Genomic DNA, 21,102 nt, shown 5'->3' with positions numbered 1-21,102 from the left:
CAGTGTTTAAACTGACACAATAGGATAAATTATATTTTCTTATTTTTGTGCATTATCATTATATTGTCATGGTTACTTTGAGACTTCTACACAGTAGTTTCAGTGAAAAGAAACTTGTTGCACTTTATTTTATGGTGGCAGTGTGTAACTGTGAAAATGTGCAAAAACATTAATAATAAACAATAAATAGGATGTTTTGAAGCAAATATTTTTATTTGTCCTCTGAATGATCAATATCTTCTGATTAAAATATGCAGCAACTTGATTTTTGTCTCTACGTTTAATTTTGATAATAACTGGGTAGAATACCACGATATCGTATTGCAACACCCTTGCCAATACTCACCCCTAGTGTGTTTGTGTGCATGCTGTGTAATCTACTTTATGTGGATAATTTTTTATGTACATGTTGAGCTTTTATTCTGAATTTCTATATTGTATTTCTAATTTGCAAGTGATCATTGAGATGACTTGTTTTTGACTGTGAAGCACATTGTGCCATATAAATAAAGTTTGATTTGATGATCAATGTATCTCAGACTGTTGGATGGTCTGTGGATATTTTTTATAGGACTTGAGTGCTCACATCTGAAAATACACATAATGAAATAATGAATAATAATGTCCACTAAAAAACGTATATGCAAAGCAATAGAAGTGTGATGATATATCTCGATACAGCAATATATCGCGATATTTTTGCGCACGATCGATTATGGATATAATCAATCGATCGAGGTATCGATTTTTTTGTTTTTTGTGTTTTTTTTTTTAACCTTTTCTGCTTTTTTCACTTGTTTACAGAAATGTTGCACTAAAATAGTGTCACTGTTCATAGGACACTTTTTCAATTTATTGTCTTTCAGAGATATGAAATAAAAATTGTATTTTTTCACTTAAACTTGTTTTTTTTCTTTTGTCATAGATTATCATAGATTGATTTCTGACCAATATATTGATAATCACAGTATCGTCATATCGTGAGATAATTGTATCGCGTATCGTATCGTGAGGTACCCAGAGGTTCCCACCCCTACAAAGCATTGTAACTTCTCTGTTAGCCTTAGAATCTGCCAGCTACATAAGTGAAATTCTTGACCATTGTTAATACATTCATCTCACTCCACTATCTAAGTCTAAATGTTGGCCACTCTCTTGCATTATCGGTCCACTTATCTTGAGAGGAAACATGTAATCACTTTGATTTACAACATGGCTTCAGATCAATATGTTTGATTTCTTGTTCTGCATGATGCAATTGATTCCTTACAATGCAACGTAAAAGGTATTTGGAGACGACTTAGACAACTGAAGACAAACACGACGACTACTGGTGCCTCTCCTGAAATGTATGCTCATCCATGCATCCATATGGCATCTGCAGCTTTGGCATATAGTCATAAATCCCATGTTGTAGCATCTAATTCCTTCTGCAAATCTTTGTTGTCTTCCAAAACAGACTTCTTCTTTCGTTTCTCCAGAATATTTTGCTTTTAGGTTGTTTTCACAAAAAAAAAAAAAATGTAATATCTTTGCAAAACAGCTGTAAAATTCACTATATTTTCATTCACTACAGGAAAAAAAAGGCAATTATTTTACCAGTTATCTCCTCTCTGCTCCTGTGTCAGACACGAGATTTGTCCACTAGTCCTCTCTGAGTTGCAGCTGTGAGTAAATTCCGTGGATGAATGAAAGGCAGTAAATGTTCAGACGTAGAGTTCCTCTTGGCAAGCTGAGATTGACAATCTAAAGAAAGGCTGTTGAGGATATTGGCACCACTCTTCCCATCCAACATTCTTTTCTGCTCTTTTTTTAATTAAGTTGTTGGATCACGGTGGCCCCAAGAAGCAGCTCTCTATGGGAACAATGTTCCATCATCGAGTGCATGGCTGCAATCGTGCAGGATACACTTGTAAGCATCAGGTGCTACACATTGTGTGATGGATGGAGAAAAAGCATCTTTCTAAATAGCAGAAAGGGATAAAAAAAAAAAAAAAACTACAAAGAGTATGTGTATGCAGTAATATATGTATTTTTTGTTTTGTTTCTGGAGGAAAGCAATCTGCATCAAATAATTTCTTTGTCATATTGTTGTTTGTATTATTGCATATATTCAAAATAAAACTGTATATGATATGTAAAAAGTATAGATTTCAATATATTTAATAGGGGTGTCCTGGAAACGAATATCGGATTAAAATTTCCAATTATTATTACTTTTTTTTTGCAATTTCTTTTTTTAATTTATTCAATTGTAGAATATTGTAGATTTTATGTTGAAGGTTAAAATGTTTGTAACCAATTGGTTAATAATAAATGGGTCTCATACCTACTGTTGCTGACTATTGTTCTCTGTCTAACATCACTTGATCATGACTTTTCTATCATTTCCACACTACAAAATAAGTCATTAAAAAAATGAAAAGGAAGTGAAAATATGTATGATTCATGCTGACATCGTATCGGATGAATACCGGTATCGACCGATACGCAAGGCTGCAATATCGGTATCAAATGAAAAAGTTGTATCGGGACATCCCTAATATTTAATGAATAGATGGGGAGCCCTTAATATCACAGATAAAACAAACAAAAAAAAACCAAAATACATTTTCAACAAAAAAGGTATAATTCAAAGAGAAAAAAACAATAGCTGCAATAATCAGAATATAATCCACTCTGATCCATAAAGATATTTCTTAACTTTTCTTTGACCAGCACACTCATGGTGTATCTGTGGCTCACTTTTGTGTTGCATACCACTATTTGTGGATGCTTGCTCTATGTTATAAACATTAAAGATGGAACGATGGATGGATGGATGGATGGATGGATGGAGGGATGGATGTATCTCTCCACCACTCAGATCTCTACTCTCTAGCAGCAGGTGCTCTACTTCTGCTATGATACAACAATTGTGGCCCCGATCCCTCAAGAAAAATCAAGATTAGACCCTGATCAGAATCAGAAGTCCTTTATTTATCCCAGGGTGAAAATACTTGGTGTCCAATCAAGTCAATTGTGGCTGTGTGAAATCACATTCTTTGTCTAGGGGGTAATTTGACACGTGGATAATTGGGACTCTACTTCAGGTCATTATACTCCGAAGTAGAAATAATTAACAGGCGACTGTGGACACTTTCATCAATGTTTAACAGCACACACATGGCCCCAAGGACACGATACTTCTACTGTGTACTATGTATTAGTATTATTTGGAAATCACAGTTAGTCATATAGTTAGAAAGAACAGGACAACCAGAGAGAATGGGAGACCTCTGGAAAAAAAAAAAAAGTGTTTTTTTCCCTTCACAAAATGGAAGGACCAACCCTAAGCAAGAGGGGGCGGAGTCAAGCTAGAAAAATCACTTGTTGAGATGCTCAGTGTTTCTAGGTGACCTTGATCAAATGTGGATGCTTTCCTCTCCGTGATCTAAACAATAAGCAGCTTTCCTGAGATGTTTCTGTTTTGCAAATTGCCACTTTGAAGAAAAACTACCAAAGAGAGTGAGCGATGATTCAGCAGGCGATGGCAACTCTAATCACCACTTCACATCTTCTGCAGTCCCTTTTTTTTTTTTCCAATGCAGGGCTGATCTCTGTTTTCCAGAAATATCCAAGCAATCAGTCTGTGGAGGAGACTGCTGGGGGGAGATGTTGTAATTAATCTTCAAAATCCCTAAATGAGACGTTCATTTTACCTCGTTCATATTCCATTACATTGAATTACATTTTCTCTGAAAGCTTGTGTTCTGTAAAGTCCATAATGTGCGCTGTGAGGCATAGACGCACTCTTATTGAAAGTTTCATCATCATCTTCATCTCCTGTAGATAATCAGCATTGTCATCCACAGTCCTGCAGAAAACCAGCCAATTATCTACAACAGGGAAACATTAGACCAATGGGAGGCACTGCACCACTGCAACGTTTACTTTTCATAGAGGTTCTAATCACATGTGCCAGTTCTACTGTATGCTGTGCCTGTACTCTGATTTAACTCTATTATTCATTAGGGAGAAATAGCTTGCACATCTTTAACTTCCTTTAAAACCCCAAACAGCAAACTGGGGCTGGGCGATAATGACCAAAACTCAATTCAATTCAACTTTATTTATAGAGCGCAAATTACAACAAAGTCATCTCAAAGCGCTTAACAAAATATAGAGTCCGTAGTAAGAAAGAAAAAACCCAACAAGATCCACATGAACAACATGAACTCACGTCTTGATATTTCTTCTCAAAATGGCGATATACGATATAAATCTCGATATAACTAACTCAATAAATAAAAACTTAGGACGCACTCTGCAATCCATCTAACTGTGCTCTTCATGTTGTTCTAGAAGTAGCAAAAACAGAAACTCTTAAAACTACTATTTTAATACAAAATAGAGCAATAAAGTAAAGTTATTGTAATTTTCTATATCACCAAAATAGAACACTCGATATATCATAAATCTTGATATATTGCCCAGGCCTATAGCAGACATTTACCTTAGTGCTTACCTAGTGGTGTTATTCTTCAACAGTCTTTTACTTAATTATGTAAAAACTGGACATCTGTGAGTAGGAATTCACAGTTTTGTTAGGGGTGTCCCGGTCCGATATCGATATCAGATATTGGTCCGAAAACAAATATCGGATTCAAATTTCCAAATTATTTTTTTTTCGTAAATATTTTTTTTATTTTATCTTATTGTAGAATACTGTAGATTTTATGCTGAAGGTTAAAATGCATGTAACCAATTGGTTAATAATAAATGGGTGAGTTTTTCTCATACCTACTATTGCTGACTATTGTTCTCTGTTTGAGTGACATCACTTGATCAAGTCTTTTCAAACATTCCACACTACAAAATAAGTGTAAATTTTATTAAAGATAAACTTTTTTTTTTTTTTTTTTTTTAAGTGATTCATGCTGATATCGGATCAATATCTGTCTCGGCCGATATGCAAGGCTGCAGTATCGGTGTCATATCGGAAATGAAAAAATTGTATCGGACATCTCTAAATAAAACACTTAGTTGAGGTCTATTTCCTTGTGGCAGGTTTGAAGTTGCTATTTGATATGCACCATCTAATTCCCTAATGACGGCAAAAGCACATATGGCAGAAAACACTTTGTAAATAACGAGAGGGTTATTAAGTAAGTGGTCTTCATAAATTATTCTCGCCATTAAAAGCCCAATATATGTCAAAAAGGTTTTCCATCAATTTTCTCTTCAAGATACATCAAAGCCTATCCTGTTTATTTCTCCATGAAGGATTAACCTCCAGTTCCACTCAATGGAACTAAAGCTTTCAACAGAAACTCATCACAGCAGCTCATTGAGCATCCTGTTGCATCTCTGAGCTATTGAGAGAGACAGCGTGTCACAGTGTGGCCTAATTCCCTCCAATGAGGTCATCAATGAGTGGATGAATTGATAGGCTGACACTGATAATGGAACAGCACAAATATAAAAGAGTGATGTTTTAAACAAGAACAAATGAGAACTGTGAAACCAAGGATTTCAGTTTAGTCTGACCCAATTGTGTCAGTCTTTTTTGTACCAAATACTCTTTTTTTTTTTTTTTTTTCTACCTTTTTGGATATCTTAGTATAAGACCTCTTCTCTTGTCCTTACTCCACAGAGGTCAGTACATATAGTGTGTTTAGGGCCCTATAAAATCCTCATTCACAAAATCGCGGACGGAATCACGGAATCGACCAATGAAAACGGAATCCACTGTTTGAACGTGGAAATTGACAGAATGTGAATAAAACACCGTCACAGTTAGAAATACTTATCAATTACTTATAGTGTTGTTTGGTACATGATAAGAGTAAATAAACAAAAGCATATAAGCAATAAAAAAATAAACAAAGTTAGAATTTATATGGTTGAAATTAAAAACCATTTCCAACATAATAAACCATAAAGGATAAAATACAATAAACATGAACTGATTCATTGAGGAAACTATATTTGTATGCATGTTCTGGATGACATCACTGGTGTTTAAAGTTGGATGTGATCCCTCCTTTGGCTCCTAAAGCTTGGTGACAGCGCCTGCACAGTGGATCTGCCTCGTTTAAAGCCAAAATAGTTCTAAATGGGACTTTTGGAGTTTGGTTTTTTGAGCAAAATTTGTGATGCCACTGACGGCATTGCTCGCCGCTCGGGCCCAGTGCTTCTGTCATGGTGGGTGTGTGGTCTCGTGTTTGTGACTGTAAGCTGTGCACGCGTCCAGGCGAGACAGAACTTTAGCTTGTTGTTTGTTTTGAAGCGAATTTCTATTGAAGCGGAGCTGCCTTCGTGGAGTTTGTTCTTGCCGGCAGAAACACACGAACAGCCAATCAGCTAACAGACGGACGTCACAAGTAACAGGCAAACAGCCAATCATTCAGCAGCTGTGGAGTTTGGTTGCAGTATTTGCCATGTTGGTTTGTGCAGCGAGAAGCCAGGAGGAGAGTAGAGGCAACCGTCATGTAAAATTTCTAGTATAGTAGGAACCGTTGCACCGCAGGGTAACGTGGGTATTGTGCAACTATACTTCAAACATTATCAAAACTACCCGAAACACCATCTAAACTGCCAAAAAAAACAAACTTTCCTCACAGGAGTCAAGAACTAATATTTTCAGGAGAAAAATAATAATAATTTTAAAAAATGAATGCGGAAAACAGAATTTGGGAAAAAAATTAATGGATTTTATAGGGCCCTACATATAGTGTGTTCCCTAAATTCACAGTAGGAGGCCGTTTGTCCATCAGCTGGTTGTGTTAGCCGTCAGTCGACTCTCTCTACCCTGTAGCCAGGCTGGAGCCAGCATTGCAGCTGTCCACAGTCAAGCATTACATAACAAGGATCATACATCACCCCCACATCCCCGCCACCACCACCACCACTTCAGCCACTTTGCAGTCTCTCCACTATGACACCGTCACCCCACTGAGGAAATTACAAGCAGCCAAAGTTGGATGTCGACATTAAGGTGCACACACACACACACACATACACAATCTCCCTTTCTCCAGGGTTTGCATTTTGAGTGCCAAGCTAATGAGCTAATGCAGTGTGCTGTAATTGCTCGTTTGCTTCCTTATTCCCATGGACCCAAAGCCCCTTCACCTTTCAAACCTCTGCGCCTCAAACACACACGCCACATGCTGCTCAAGTGTGGCTGAGTGTTCTGAAGCTACACATGAACCAATTCTGCTGAATGACTGACCCAGTTTCACTGCATGTGCTGCTCGAACAGCATGTACCATATCGAGACCATAATGTACATTTGTTTTTTCGAGGGTTCCTAGTCAAAACAAACCTTAGATGAAGACACTAAGAACCTCTTTAGGCTCCAGAATGTGATGGTACCACATAATACCAAATGGATCTGCTAATGGGGTAGAGACCTTTAGGGAAAGCTTTGTCCAACGGGTCGTTACTATGTGGAATTATCATTATTACATTTACTGGTTCCTTCAAGTAATCTTACCCTAACTAACCCTAACCCTACTAGATCCCTCTACCTAATCCAAAAATACCAACATAGCTCTAGAGGTGTGATACTTTAGCAACTGACACTTAACGACAGCCTTCGTGAAACCTAATTCATGCTAATGACAGATAATGACAGCATAATGTCAGCCATATGTATAAAACTAAGTTAAGTGTTACTTACGAAAATGCAGTTTTTAAGTTTTGGATGGAAACTTGGTAAAGCTTCCACACGTGTGCACCGACCATAAGGTACATTTGTTTTTTTTCGAAAGTTCCTGCACTAAACAAAGCTTAGATGAAGACACTAAGAATGTTTTTAGGCTCCAGAATGTGATGGCACCACTTAATACCAAATGGATCTGCTAATGGGGTAGAGACTTTTAGGGAAAGCTTTGTCCTATGGGGTCGTTACTATGTGGAATTATCTTCAATTACTGAATATGTTGATCAGTACAGTTTGTGCTTCCGTAGGGATTTTGCATGTTCTTTCTTTTATTCTCTCTCTCACAATCTAAAAACACAAGTGTTGGTTTAATATCCTAACTGGTCTCAATTTGCATTGGGTTTAGCATTAGTTGTACCATAGTTTAGTGTTGTACTTTCTTTCTTCTTTAAAATTCAGTCCAGGAATTATTTTTGATATAGATTAGCATAGGTTTACAACCTTCATCAAGTTGTGTATAACCATAGACACGTTGTTCCCAAATACCTGTTTTATGGAATTTCCACTCACTTCTTCCTCTGCTCACAGCCACCACCATTATTCCTAAGCCGCACACTGGTCACCAAACTGGCTTGATAACACAACAATAAGCACAATATACACAACCACAATTTCACATCGCATCACTTGAAACGTATCGACTACTCCCCACCCATTCCATTTCCTATCTTGTATCCCTCTTCCCTATTAACTTCCCCACCCCTCTCCAACCCCTCACCTTGGTGTAACACTGCCCTCTCTTTTTTACATCCTCCCTTTAATAAAGTATTTCTTACCCTTCCCGAGGGAGAGCTGGTGATGGTCACAATTATGCAATGAAATAAATAAATTTATTTAATTGCAATAACAAAATATGCATTGCTGTTAAAAGATTGCACTTCTTGTAGTGTTAACCTTCAACAGCATGTGCAGAAAAAGGAAAAAAAAAAAAAAAAAAAAAGTTGTGTATACAGAGTAATCAAACGCTCCTTACTGTTAGTAGAGTAGGTGGCAGTAGGTAGCCCAAGAACTGCTGGACTCAAATCGAGAAATATTTGCCATGTCTTAGAAAAGGAGCACTGGACCGTCAGATTCATATGGCTGCATCGTCCGGCTGGACCACAGATTCGTGGTGGCTGAGTAAAACGACACCTCCTCCAGCTAATGGCGGATCTTTTCCTGAGTTGTATTGTACAGGTGAGACAGCGCTACATTGGCAAAATACTTGCGACTGGGGACAACGTACTTCGCATCTAAAACTTTAAGCATGCGATTAAAGCCTTGTTTTTCGACAGAATAAATTGGCAGCGTGTCTGTGGCAGTATAAAACGTGATGGCCTCTGTAATCGCTTTCCATCGCGCTCCGTTCGTATCGTGAGGCACACAGTTTGTAAAGCTCTCCAGAAGTGTACTTTGCTTTTTAGCAGGTGTGCAAGAGCTGCCGTCTTCGTTTCGGAATGTTTATTCCTCAGATGCTGAAATAGATTTGTTGTACTGCTGATTCATGTAGCAACAGCCTTTAAACATATTTTGCAGCGAGGCTTCGTCTATGTTTTGCCTGATGCATCAAAACCAAACCAGTTCCAAATTACTGAATTACCTCCACCTTTTTTTGGAAGTAGTTCTCTGCTACACGCTGCCATGTTGTTTGTGACTGTGTATGCGTGGGAGGGGGTGGGCTCACATTGCGTTACGGTAACCCACAAGGGGAAAAAAACTGTGGTGGGGAAAAAAAAAACTTGAAAGAAATGTTAACAAATGTAAACAAAGAGGGGGCTGGCTCACATCACGCTCCGGGAACCCACAAGGACAGAACGCGAAAATGTCCGAAAAAACTGTGGTGGAAAAAATAAAAATAAAAAAACCTCGAATTTGCAAAATAAAAATCATTTTTATCTACAAATTCGATTAAATCGATTTTTTTGCCCAGCCCTACAACAAAGTGCTCCATCTTCTGTGTTTCTCTCACAAGAAGACACAAAACCAACTACACACATTGTTTAAATCAATGTACATGTAATCTACATGTGTGCGTGTGCTCAGGGAAAGGTGAAAAGTATTCCTCGACCCCACCAACGGGGGTCCAATGAGGAGAGGAAACAAAGAATTAGCCAGTGTTTAGTCGGATGCTGAGTGAACTGGGTTTGATATGAAGGAACACAACTCCCCAGTGTGTCGCCTCCTACACAAAACTTCCATCTCCGTCCAGCACCACGTGATGTTATCTGTCAGATACAGAGTAAAGTCACAGCATTGTGCATGACTGCTCTACATCCGTGCACGGGATAAGAAGAAACATATATACAGTATAGACATTACTCAAGACAAAACAACTACATTTGTTGTCTTACCTAAAGACCAGGTGGTGCGGCTAATTAACCTCCAGCGATGACATGTCTAATCAGGGTTAGACAGCCATTAAGATATTATAATCACCTTATTAATCATGAGCTATAAGGAGAAATATGTGCGTTTCCTTTAATTCATAACAGTTAATGAATGTTTTGGAGAGTTTCAAATGAATTCAACAAAAACTGAATTCACTCTTGATATTGAAATTGAAATAACACACGGAATGTGAATCTTCGGGTGTCTCACGATTCGATTCCGATTCTTAGGGTCCCGATTCACGTTTTAACCGATTCTCGATTCAAAAATCGATACAATGCATAGTGTGTTAAGGCAAATTATGACATCAAAACAATACAGTTTGTATAAGATAATTATAAATAAACTGATTCCAGTGATGTCATCACACAAAGACAAAATTAAGACAAAATGTAACATTTATTCATGCTAAACAAATAAACACACACACACTCCTTGTGCTGTCTATGTAATACATTGTAAGTTGGGGTCGCTGTTGTTTCCTGTTGGGAACGTGACTGTAGGTCTGGATGAGTTTGTGTGTTTTGGCCTAACACTGTTGCTGTAGTAGTCGGAAGTCTCCATCTTGAAAGCCCATGGCCTCGTGGTCTCTACTGAGCTCTTGTATTGAAAGACCATATGCTTGTGAATCTGTTTAGTGTGTAATGTTTGATACACTCCTAAGACTGTGTTTGTGAAAGTCAAGCATAAACGGTGCGGTATATAAATCACCGCCGATCGCTGTAAATGTTAGCATGTGCATATACATGCGTTTTCCCATAGATGTTAGCATGAAGCTAGAAGACTTTTTGTATGGTGGTATTTTCTATTTATGAGAAGATTAATATGTATTTGTATGTTCAGTTTACAGTGTTTCCTGAGTAAAGCAGATCTTCTGAATCAGATCTTTTCTTGAAATTTCTTTTTTCTTTTTTTTTTAAATCAATTTTTTGAAGTTTATGAATAGATTCAGAATTGTGGATGATTAGAATCACGATTCATGTGTGAAAGTCACTCCTCTCCAAACTGTTCTGTGGTAGAAGGAAGAGTAGCACATTGAGTTTAGTGCATGTTGAGTTGTCATATATGTGATTAAAAAAAAATAGTGTGTGGTGTGGATTGTGAGGAGCCACTTCAGCTTTCACTGTAAGGTATATTTTGGGTTTCTCGATGACTTTTAAACTAATACTTTTAAAAATGTTTTAAGTCCAATATCTTAGAAAAAGATGACAGAGGAAACAATTATTGTGTAAATGAGCAAATACCACAGTTGTGGATGTCTCAGTCCAAGTGGCATTCACAAAGTGTCCAAAGAACTCTCCGTTTTGTTCTCAAACTGTGCAGCTTTGCACAAACTTACTATCTCACAAAAGTGCCCTAAATTACACTAAAAATTGTAACAAAATCAAAGTAAATCCTGCAGTGACTTACACCTGTCATTTATTGCTTGGATATTACCAACTACCATATATCAGTTATGCATAGAAGGGCAAACTAGGACACAATCATGTGGAAAATAACCTTTTTTTCCATCACCTAAATCCTGTGGACCACTTGAGGTCAAACCGTTCTGTATTTGACCTGAGTGAAAATGAGTTTGACACTCTCTGCTCTAACCCATAAAGAATAAAGACACCCATTATAACTCTGCACTGCGCTGCCAACAGCTCCTACTGGGCTGTTTCTAGAAGACACTGTATAGTCTGAAATATACCAGGTTAGAAAAACTCAATAACTACTTGTATTAGTACGTGGACTTCCCACTGAAGAGTTGGTAACACTTTAAAGTTTTATACATAAAGGCTGATAGATGATATATATATATATAGATATATATAATTTTTTTTTTTTTTAAGCAATCAAAACAAAAAATTAATAATGAAATGAAAATGATGTGGCTGTAAAATGATCAAGCATTTGGCTTTTATTTCTAAAAAAAAACAAAAAAAAAAAAAAAAACACAGAGGTATTTATTCCAACTCCAAGATTTGGCTCCAAAACTAAGCCCATTTATTATAATTTAACCATTTAGTATTTATAAGTTCCAGTGCCAATAATTAAATAATACATTTAAGTCAACTAACTGTAAAACTATGAATACAAACTAACTTAAATAGTAAAGGCCATTTGGCCTTAGTTTTGTCTTAATACAATACAACATTAGGAAAAAAAAAGGATTGCACCGTCAGCAAATTACCCAACTGAGAACAAAAAAATTAATGTAAAATACAATATCAAGCCAAACAGGTACACAATGTATACAATTTTTTTTATAAAATGTATGTAAATAAAACAATTATGAACAAGAATCAGACCTCTTCAGCTGTAATGTCAATTTATGTGCATTTCTGATGTTGTTTTTGTATAAATGTTTAGTTTCATTTTTGCTTTATTTATTATAAATACCGTATGTGTGGTGAGGGCATGTTTTGAAATGTGTGTGTGTGTGTGTCCGCAAAGAGTTATGTAGACTTTAGCGCATTTGCCCTCTTGTTACCTATGCCTCATCACCATTAACTCATAATACAGGCTCAAATGCATTACCTCCGGCTCCGACTCGTCTTGCAGTGCGGGTGAAACCAGAGACAGCGTACAAAGCGGTCGTGATACGGACTTTGATGACGTCACGTGAATTAAACGAAGCTTCGAGGCAAAGAATTTGCGTCGAATAATTCGAGTAATTCAAGGAATCGTTTCAGCCCTAGACAGATCAGATTTTACAGTATGCAAGAAAATGAGTAATTTCACCATTATTGTATCATAGTTTATACATCAAATACTAAATATGTAAGAAACCAACCATATCCATGCAATAAGTGATAGATCTCAGTCCCAACAGGATCTTCACTTTACATTTCCTAGATTCTGTGACCAATTTCTATTAAATTAAGGGAAATATTGTCATAATTTGAGGAAAATCAAAGGATTTTGTAGGCATTTAATAAAAAAAAAATCTCCACTGTTTATCATTAAAAATGATTGCAATCATGTGATGTAAGCACTGGGATAACTGTCAGCCAATACAAATATTGTTGAGTTTCATTTACACATTGATTCATGTTTTCTCTGTCATTTTTACTTTCTCGTGCAGGCTGAATTAGATGCTCCAAAGGGCTGAATTTTACCAACATGTCCCCTAACCTTAAGCCTAACCCCACCCAACACCACTGTTTGGTGATGATTTTAAATGATGTTCTTATAGATTTGAAGCTCTTTAATGTTTTCTGTTCCACTTTTTGATCATGTAAAGCACATTGAGTTGCCTTGTGGATGAAATGCACTATACATAAAAATGTGCCTTGCCTCGATCCCTCCACCAAACCCAAAAAATGCCAACATAGCTCCAACGGTGTCATGATTTAGCTTACAACACTAAATGCAGCTTATTCATGCTGATGACAGAGTAATGTCAGCCTTGTGTATAAAACTTGAAGTGTTACTGAAGAGTTGTTCAGCCCCTTGTTTCAGAGAACAGCTACTTTACACTGCAGATGATGATTATTGGTTAGAAAACACTGTCACAATCTGCATTTAAGCAAATAAATTGTTTGTTTTGGATGAAAACTTGGTAAAGCTTTCTACACTATGGATGTGGATTTGTGTCTTTATTATTCAATTAAAAAAATTTAAAAAAAATAACTTTTCAATCAAAAAAAGAAGGGGAAAAAAAATAACTTCAATCAAAATAAATATTTTCAAATTAAAAAAAAAAAGCATTAAAATTAATTTATTTGGGCTGAACATTTTTTTCTTTTTTGCATTTTAACACTTTTTTCGTTGATTGAAAATATTTATTTTTGATTGAAGTGATTTTCTTTTTTAATAATGAAGACACACGTGTGTGCACAGCTGAAGCCCCAGTGGCTGTGTTTGAATGCAGTGCGTCAGTGTGAGGGTTCTCTGGCTTTCTGTGGGATACCAGTCAACTCCTGTCTGTGGTTCTGTCTGCTGTTCTAAAGCTCCCCTGAGTCACCTTGAGAATGACTGAGTATGAGAACGATCTCCGTGCTTCAGTCACCAACCTTCATGATGCCGCATGGTGCGTTCCCGGAGCCGGGGCTCCTGTCCCCTGAATGCTCCCTGCTGCCACTCCCGATCCCGGGACTGCTGAGGCTGAGCTGCCGGTACCGTCCATTGGTGTAAACTCCCTCTGCTCCGTAGCCGTGAGCAGCGGCCGACACTTCCAGGTACGGCCGGCTGCTGCATGTCTGAGTCAGCCTGCCCGTGTCTCCAGTGAGCCCCGCTGCTGCGTTCGTGGCACCCGGAGAGGGATCCAAAACATGTCCCGACACCGCATCCGAAGCGTGAAACCCCGCCATAATCCACCGGTGTTACAGGCACAACCGCCGCTTCACGGAGTACAAACAGCCCATGGTCACAAAGCTGAGGTCCGGGGGTTCGACTGATCACTGCCGCTGCTGCTCCATCAGCACCGGCACAAAAAGAAGAAGAAGAAGAAGAAGAAACACACGCGTCCTTTACTGCAGGCGCGTGAGCACACGCACACGCACACGCGCAGGGATCGCAGAGCTGTGATCCGGTCCGTCCTCCGTGTCCTCTGGGGACACAGCGAAGCTTCTGGAGCTTCTACAGACCGGCAGAGACTCTCTCTCTGACTGACTGACTGCCGGACACGGGACAACTTCTAGAGCGCGATCACGAGACACATGCGCGCACGAGCACGCGCATGCTCGCACACAACAACATCCACGCACAGCTCGTGTGTACGTGCGCAAACTCGAGAGCAGTGGTTCCCCAACTTTTCTGGCTCAAGTACCCCTTTTTCTTGTTTCTGACTCCATGTACCCCCTTTGGTCCGACTACAACATTTTTGCTCAGAAATACTAAAAAAACAACAACTATAGAGCATAATGATGAAATGAACGACTAATAACACATTTTAAATCATCTCTTTTTGTAAATAATGGGAAACAAACAGTTTTTAGTTCAGTGGTTCCCAAACTTCTCTAGTTCGTGACCCCAATTTAATATCAAGAACGTTTTTTTCTAGAATGATTTTTTTGATCATATTTGAGCTCAGATGTATATCTATTTACTAATGATCGACCGATTCATCAGCCGGCTGATTTTTTGCGTGTTTTACGTGTATCGGCATCGGCCGATACCTGCTGCTGAGTTCATGTGTTCTCTGCACGTGATCAGGGAACACATTTCTTTTTTTTTTTTTTTTTTTTTTTTTTTTTGGGACCTTGATTGTCGAGCTTTAGTGAAATTCTCGTGTGTCAAACTTTAAATATACAACAACGTCGTTGAGAAATAATACAAAACGTGTGCACATTTGTTGTCCTGACTCGTGTAGGATAACCTCCCACTGTGGTTCCATTGGAAACCCACCGTTTTGTTTATTTAACAGGGTCAATGTACATTAATCAGCATTAATAAATGTACCAGAGTTAGCCTTATGGCTGTTTTTCATCTGCTGTCCCTCAAAATCTATCAACGTTAGTAAAATAATAAAAAAAAAAAAAATGGTCACATTCTAAAACAGCATAAAAAAAATCATTCATAAAACTATCAGGTCTGATGAGGCAGTGGCTATCCGTACGGTCGCCGTATCGACATACCGACATTCGATCCGTATGCAGCGCCCCTATTTGGCCAGTTCAGATCATGTGACTAGACTAAATCTTAGCCTAAAAATTGTTGCGATATTGTCCGTGCGAATAGACACTTTCTTCTGATTACTCAAAACCCATTTTCTTTGCTGGGTTGAATAATATGTAGGAGTGTCCTAATATTTACAGGTAATACATTCCAGAGTCACTCTGCCTTTATTTTTAAGACGTTAAAAAGGGGCCCATACGTCCTGGATATGATCTTTTTTTATTACGTTCAGGCAAATGTGAGTATCCTCACATGCGCTTGTGTCCCCCATAGGAGAAAAGTCATCATGATATTCTTTATTATGTTTCCTGTGCGTTAAATGGCAGATAACAGAATCACTTATTCAGTTCAGTATATAGTGGATTATTTTACTTACTTTACCGACACACAATGTGACGCAGAGTATACGGTAAGTAAACCAAGGTCAGTGCTGGCGCACAGGCTCTGAATGACAATGATGTTCAAGTACAGTCCGTCAATGAAACGTTCCCGGAGGACATTTACTGCATAACGGTGCATTTTCATCGCTTCAGTGATACAACATAATATTATATCAATTTCATATGGCGCTTTTTTTTGGACACTCAAAGATGCTTGTCACTCTTATCAAAATCTGAGCAACCCTCACTTTTATTCACTGATGGACCAATAAAATTAAGGCCCAAACTAGAGAGAAAAGTGCATATGTTCACTAGACTAAAAAATAGTAATAGATACGTTCATAATATTGACACCCATGGACATTGATCACAGTTTGTTTCTTCCTCCTTCCAAAGCAAGCTGACAGGGAGAGGAGATATTTACGTATTCAGTTAAAGAACTGATTCAAGTCTGGGATTTTATTTGACGTTGGACACTAATAATGATATTACACTTAGGAGCACATTTGCCTCACCAATGATGACACCCACAAAAGTGTGGTGTTTAAGAGGCGCGTCATGCGGGAGACGACGCTCCACTGCAGTCACTGTGTTATTCATCAGAGATGTAAGGATGATGTTCAGTGTTCACCCCATCTCACCTTCTCCTCTCATATTGATTCAGAGACAGTCAGCAGGAGGAAACGTCTGAAAGTGAGAGACTCCCTGTAAGACTAGAGCTTAATATATAATCCAATTCAACTTTATTCAGCAAATTATGACAAAAGTCATCTTGAAGCGCTATCGAAATATAAAATTCATAAGAAAAAAAACAACAAATCCACATGAACATGCATCAGCTACAGTGGGAAGAAACTACTCCCCTTTAACAGGATATATATAAATATATATATATATATATATACATATACAGAGGGGAAAGTAATGGATTACAAGTACTCATGTTACTGTAATCGAGTTGCCATTATGGGTACTTGTACTTTTTTTGAGTATATTTCTAAATCATTTCACTTGTACTTCAGTACGTAACAGTACTTCTACTTGAGTGGGAGATATCAGTACTCTTTACACTTCTGTATACTGTTTATATATATATATATAAACTGCAGAAACACTGAAAGCATCTCTAGTTACTGATTTTTACCCCTACTAAGTAAAAACTGAGAATGTGATGACAAAAATCTGTTGACACGTTAGCAAATCAGTCCAGTCAACTGGATTAATACCACCCTGTTTATAATCCACTGAGACAATGTAGCTTATATTCATAAAAGGAGTCATGTGCAGGTCGTGGGTTTGCACCCCCAGTGACCACTTTTAGTATTTTACTGCATCTTCTGGTACTTTATTTCCTCCCTTAAAGCTGATATCCGGAGTTTCTGAGAAATCTATGTTTATGTATGATTCTTTTGAAATGCGTAAAAATACCTCGCTCGTCTTTTACTATGGTCTACTGCCAGTGTTTATTCATATACATTAATATATGAAGGTCCCTATAGACCCTTATACAAATGGAAACGATTGCCAAGTGCTCCCAGCCAATAGGGTTATACTTCCTGTTTTTGAGACTGTCAATCAAAGTGAATGCGGGTCTGTGCACGGAAACAAGTCCGCGCGTCACAACAGCAAACAGGTAAATATGATTTTGGCCCTTACCTGACCCATAGATCTATATCAGTGCAACCAAATGTGACCTTGTTATGTTCTGCGATGCACGCGCAGAAAACTCGAGGCGTGGCTTCTGGTAGATTGGGCGGGGCAGTGGGAGGAAGTGAGGCTGTTTAGGGTGGGACATCGAGACGTTTCTCAGAAACTCTGGATATCAGCTTTAACCCTTTGACAGCTGTCATTTTAACATTTTTGAGAGGACACTTTTTTTCTCATTGTGTCTTAGAGATCGATACTGAACTAAAAAACTATTAAATATAAACTTAATCATTAGAATTTGAGGCAATTACAAAGCTGCAAGTGCAATAAAAAGTAGTGAAACTCACACACGTGGAGGTCGACATGTTTGACAGACTGTGACGGAGTGATTACACAAGGAAGTCTTCCATCCTGTCACATGTCAGCTTTGTGTATGAGGACCAAAGCATCAGACGGGCGCTGCGCTCAAAATAAAGAGTCCATTTTAATGGTAAAAAAACAAACAAAAAACTTAGAATCACTCAAATCCCAAGGAGGCACAAGGAAAACAGAGAGAAGGGAACAAAACCGCAGCATAGCAGGCTCACCAGGAGGGTAACATTGACAATGAAGCAACAATCATTCAGTGTCCAAACACTCAGCTCAATAGTGAGTGAGGCTTCATGGGGGAATGAGCCACACCTGGGTGCTAAACGTGAGGCAGCTAATCACTCACGTTCCAAACACTGTGACATCACTGGGAGGAGGAGACACAAGCAGGAAGACCTGGGAGCACAAAGTTAACACATGAAACTAGAACTATAATGGAACCAACAACTAAACAGAACCTGACTCACACTGGTTTAATGAGGTTAAAGGCATCTGACCAGTCTGATCGTAGCGCAGTCCTACTGGTTCTAAGGAGTCTTCCTTGTTCTGATGGAAGCCATGTGTATCTATAGTGAGATGGATGACAGGGGCATCCAAATGCATTTTCACGGTCCGACTTCTCATTTCCTGTACGGTGTAATGTCAAAATCTGTCCACTCAGCTGTCATGTTCTTGTGAATATCGTCATAGGAACTGGATGACACCAAACTAAGGGATAAAACACCAGATTGTAATGCAATTTTATCATAGACTATTAATGGGAGCGCAATACGAAGCCTTAGCGACAGCCTGACGTAATGACAACATGTGAACGCTGATTGGCTGAAAACTCCAAAATGGAGACACTCACATACTGAGTGATATTGTGTGTGTTTGAAGGCTAAAATGTTCTATAAATGACATCTTACATGAAATAGAAATCTAGTTCTCCCTTCTTAACCCAAAGATTATCTACCTTATTCCTGACAGTTCATTCTGTTGATGATTAGATGCACAACTTCCCGTATGATGGCAACTATTCAATAATGACAGCAGAGTAAATGCCTAAAGGTTAGGATCTTAATCAAGTAAACAAGAATTTAAGTTACAGTTTTATTACGTGTATATATCCAGGGCTCTTATTGTGAAAGGCAAGAAGTGGCGTTATGTGCAGGCCTTCATTGTCTATACTGAAATAAACCACATGCGTGGTAGTAAAAATGACAAAACTACAGAAAAATGCACAAAATGACAACAAAAATAACATTAAAACATACAAAATGAACGCCAAATTGACTCATGACACAAACAGTGACATAATTACACAGAATGACTGCACACAACACAAAAATACAGAAAGAGAAGACGATTCAAAAATACACACACACACACACACACACACACACAAAAATACAGAGAAATATACAAAAACAACAACAAAAACACACACTTATTTAGTCTTTCCTGTGTTGATGCAAAGACAGTTAATTATTATAAATACTGATAATGTGGACCTCAGATCTGAAGATCCCCTTTCTGTGGCCCCCACTGTGATGAAACCCATCCATCCATCCATCCATCCATCCATCCATCAGTACACCCAAATACAGAAAGCAGCACCTCTAACCAGAATAGTCAGAGATAACAGGACTAATAGAGCCTAAAGCTAAATCTAATCTAATCAATGATCAGTTCTACCTTAAAACCAGAATGACCAACACAAGATCTCAAGCAGTTGATTGGCTGAGAACTTAAGAGACTCTGTGTCCCTCACTGATTTTTTTTCTCCTCTGACCTTGGTGGTTTTAAAAGGCTTAATCTGAAGCTTTTACACAATCTCCCCATTTCATACAACCCCATGGTTGACAAAGAACTGAAGACAGCCGAGTGCCTTTGAGTCCCGCTCCTCCAAAGAACAGGCTGGATAATGAGAGACAGAGGTAATGGAAGGCTGTGAATAAATTACATAAGACAGGAAATGAGTGATTGCTGCACAGAGGCAGTGTTTTCAGTGAAATAAGAGGCTGGAGAGTTTAAACCCAGTTCTTCTCCTCGTTCACTGCACTGGCTCTTCTCTCTCCCTGGCGATCTGTCAGGGTCATGTATTATGCATTATCAGAAATTATTTAGCTAAAAAAATCAGCTTTTAAAAGCCTCCCCACACAGCCCAGCTGCCTCACACAAAAGTCTCCAAACTTCTCAAGCTTCCATTGATTCATCCATCGAGTTTACACAGTGAAGTTCTGAAGGGAGCGAAAAAAACCCCTGATGGAAGAACATGTCTACGACGTGTGGGAGTGCATGAGCAGGAGTAGGAAACAGCTTCAAAATCTGCAGAACTAAACAGAAAAGTCCACTCTGTTGTTTCCTGGTTAATCTCAGGATGATAGCACGATGTAGAGCAGTGGTTCTCTAACTTTTTAGCTCAAGTATCCCCTTTATTTTATTTCTGAATCCAAGTACCGCCTTTTGTCTGTCCTTATGAGTGAATGAGTGATAACACATTTTAAAGAATATCATTTTGTAAGTAGGTGGAAAGAAACAGTATTTAGTGCATCCTGAATATAATTATTTCTACAAGAAATTTCAGTCATTTCCCTCCTGATGTGGAACCAAGACTGATGCTTGTATTTTTCAGTTTATGTTCGAATCAAGATAATTTCTATCATATTTTTTGTGTGGATTTTTGTGTCATTTTGTGTATTTTTAGTTTTGTTTTGTGTATTCTGTTGTTGTTTGTGTTTTTTTTTACTTAAACAGTATATTTTTCTCTTACTTTGTGAGTATTTGTTATCATTACTGTGTGTTGTTGGTATTATTGAAAATCAGTGTGTGTGTTTTTGGTGTGTTTCACTGTTATTTTTGTGTATTTTGTCGTGATCTCGAGTATTTTTCTGTCATTTAATGCGTCTTTGTTGTCGTTTTGTGTGTTGCTTGCAATAGCAAGTATTTTTCTCTCTTAATGTGTGTGTTTTTGGTGTCATTTTGTGTATTTTGTCGTTGTTCGTCTGTTCTTTTTATTATTCAGTATATTTTCCTCTTATTTTG

The 21,102-nt window shown here is 38.1% G+C and overlaps 1 protein-coding gene across 1 annotated transcript in view; it reads right to left on the bottom strand.

Annotated features, from left to right (window-relative positions):
• LOC114468490 (inactive phospholipase C-like protein 2) overlaps positions 1-14,686 on the bottom strand; it is a 112,970-nt gene extending 98,284 nt beyond the window's left edge. The window contains exon 1 of the mRNA XM_028455422.1: positions 14,077-14,686. Coding sequence (XP_028311223.1) covers positions 14,077-14,373 — 297 coding nt within the window. The 5' untranslated portion in view covers positions 14,374-14,686. The remainder of the gene's footprint in view (positions 1-14,076) is intronic.
• Between the last annotated feature and the right edge of the window lie 6,416 nt (positions 14,687-21,102).

The sequence above is a fragment of the Gouania willdenowi genome, chromosome 8 (assembly GCF_900634775.1).
Source record: "Gouania willdenowi chromosome 8, fGouWil2.1, whole genome shotgun sequence".
In the NCBI taxonomy this organism is placed as follows: Eukaryota; Metazoa; Chordata; class Actinopteri; order Blenniiformes; family Gobiesocidae; genus Gouania; species Gouania willdenowi.
The sequence above is the reverse complement of the archived record's forward strand: the minus strand, read 5'-3'. Positions and strand labels throughout refer to the sequence as shown.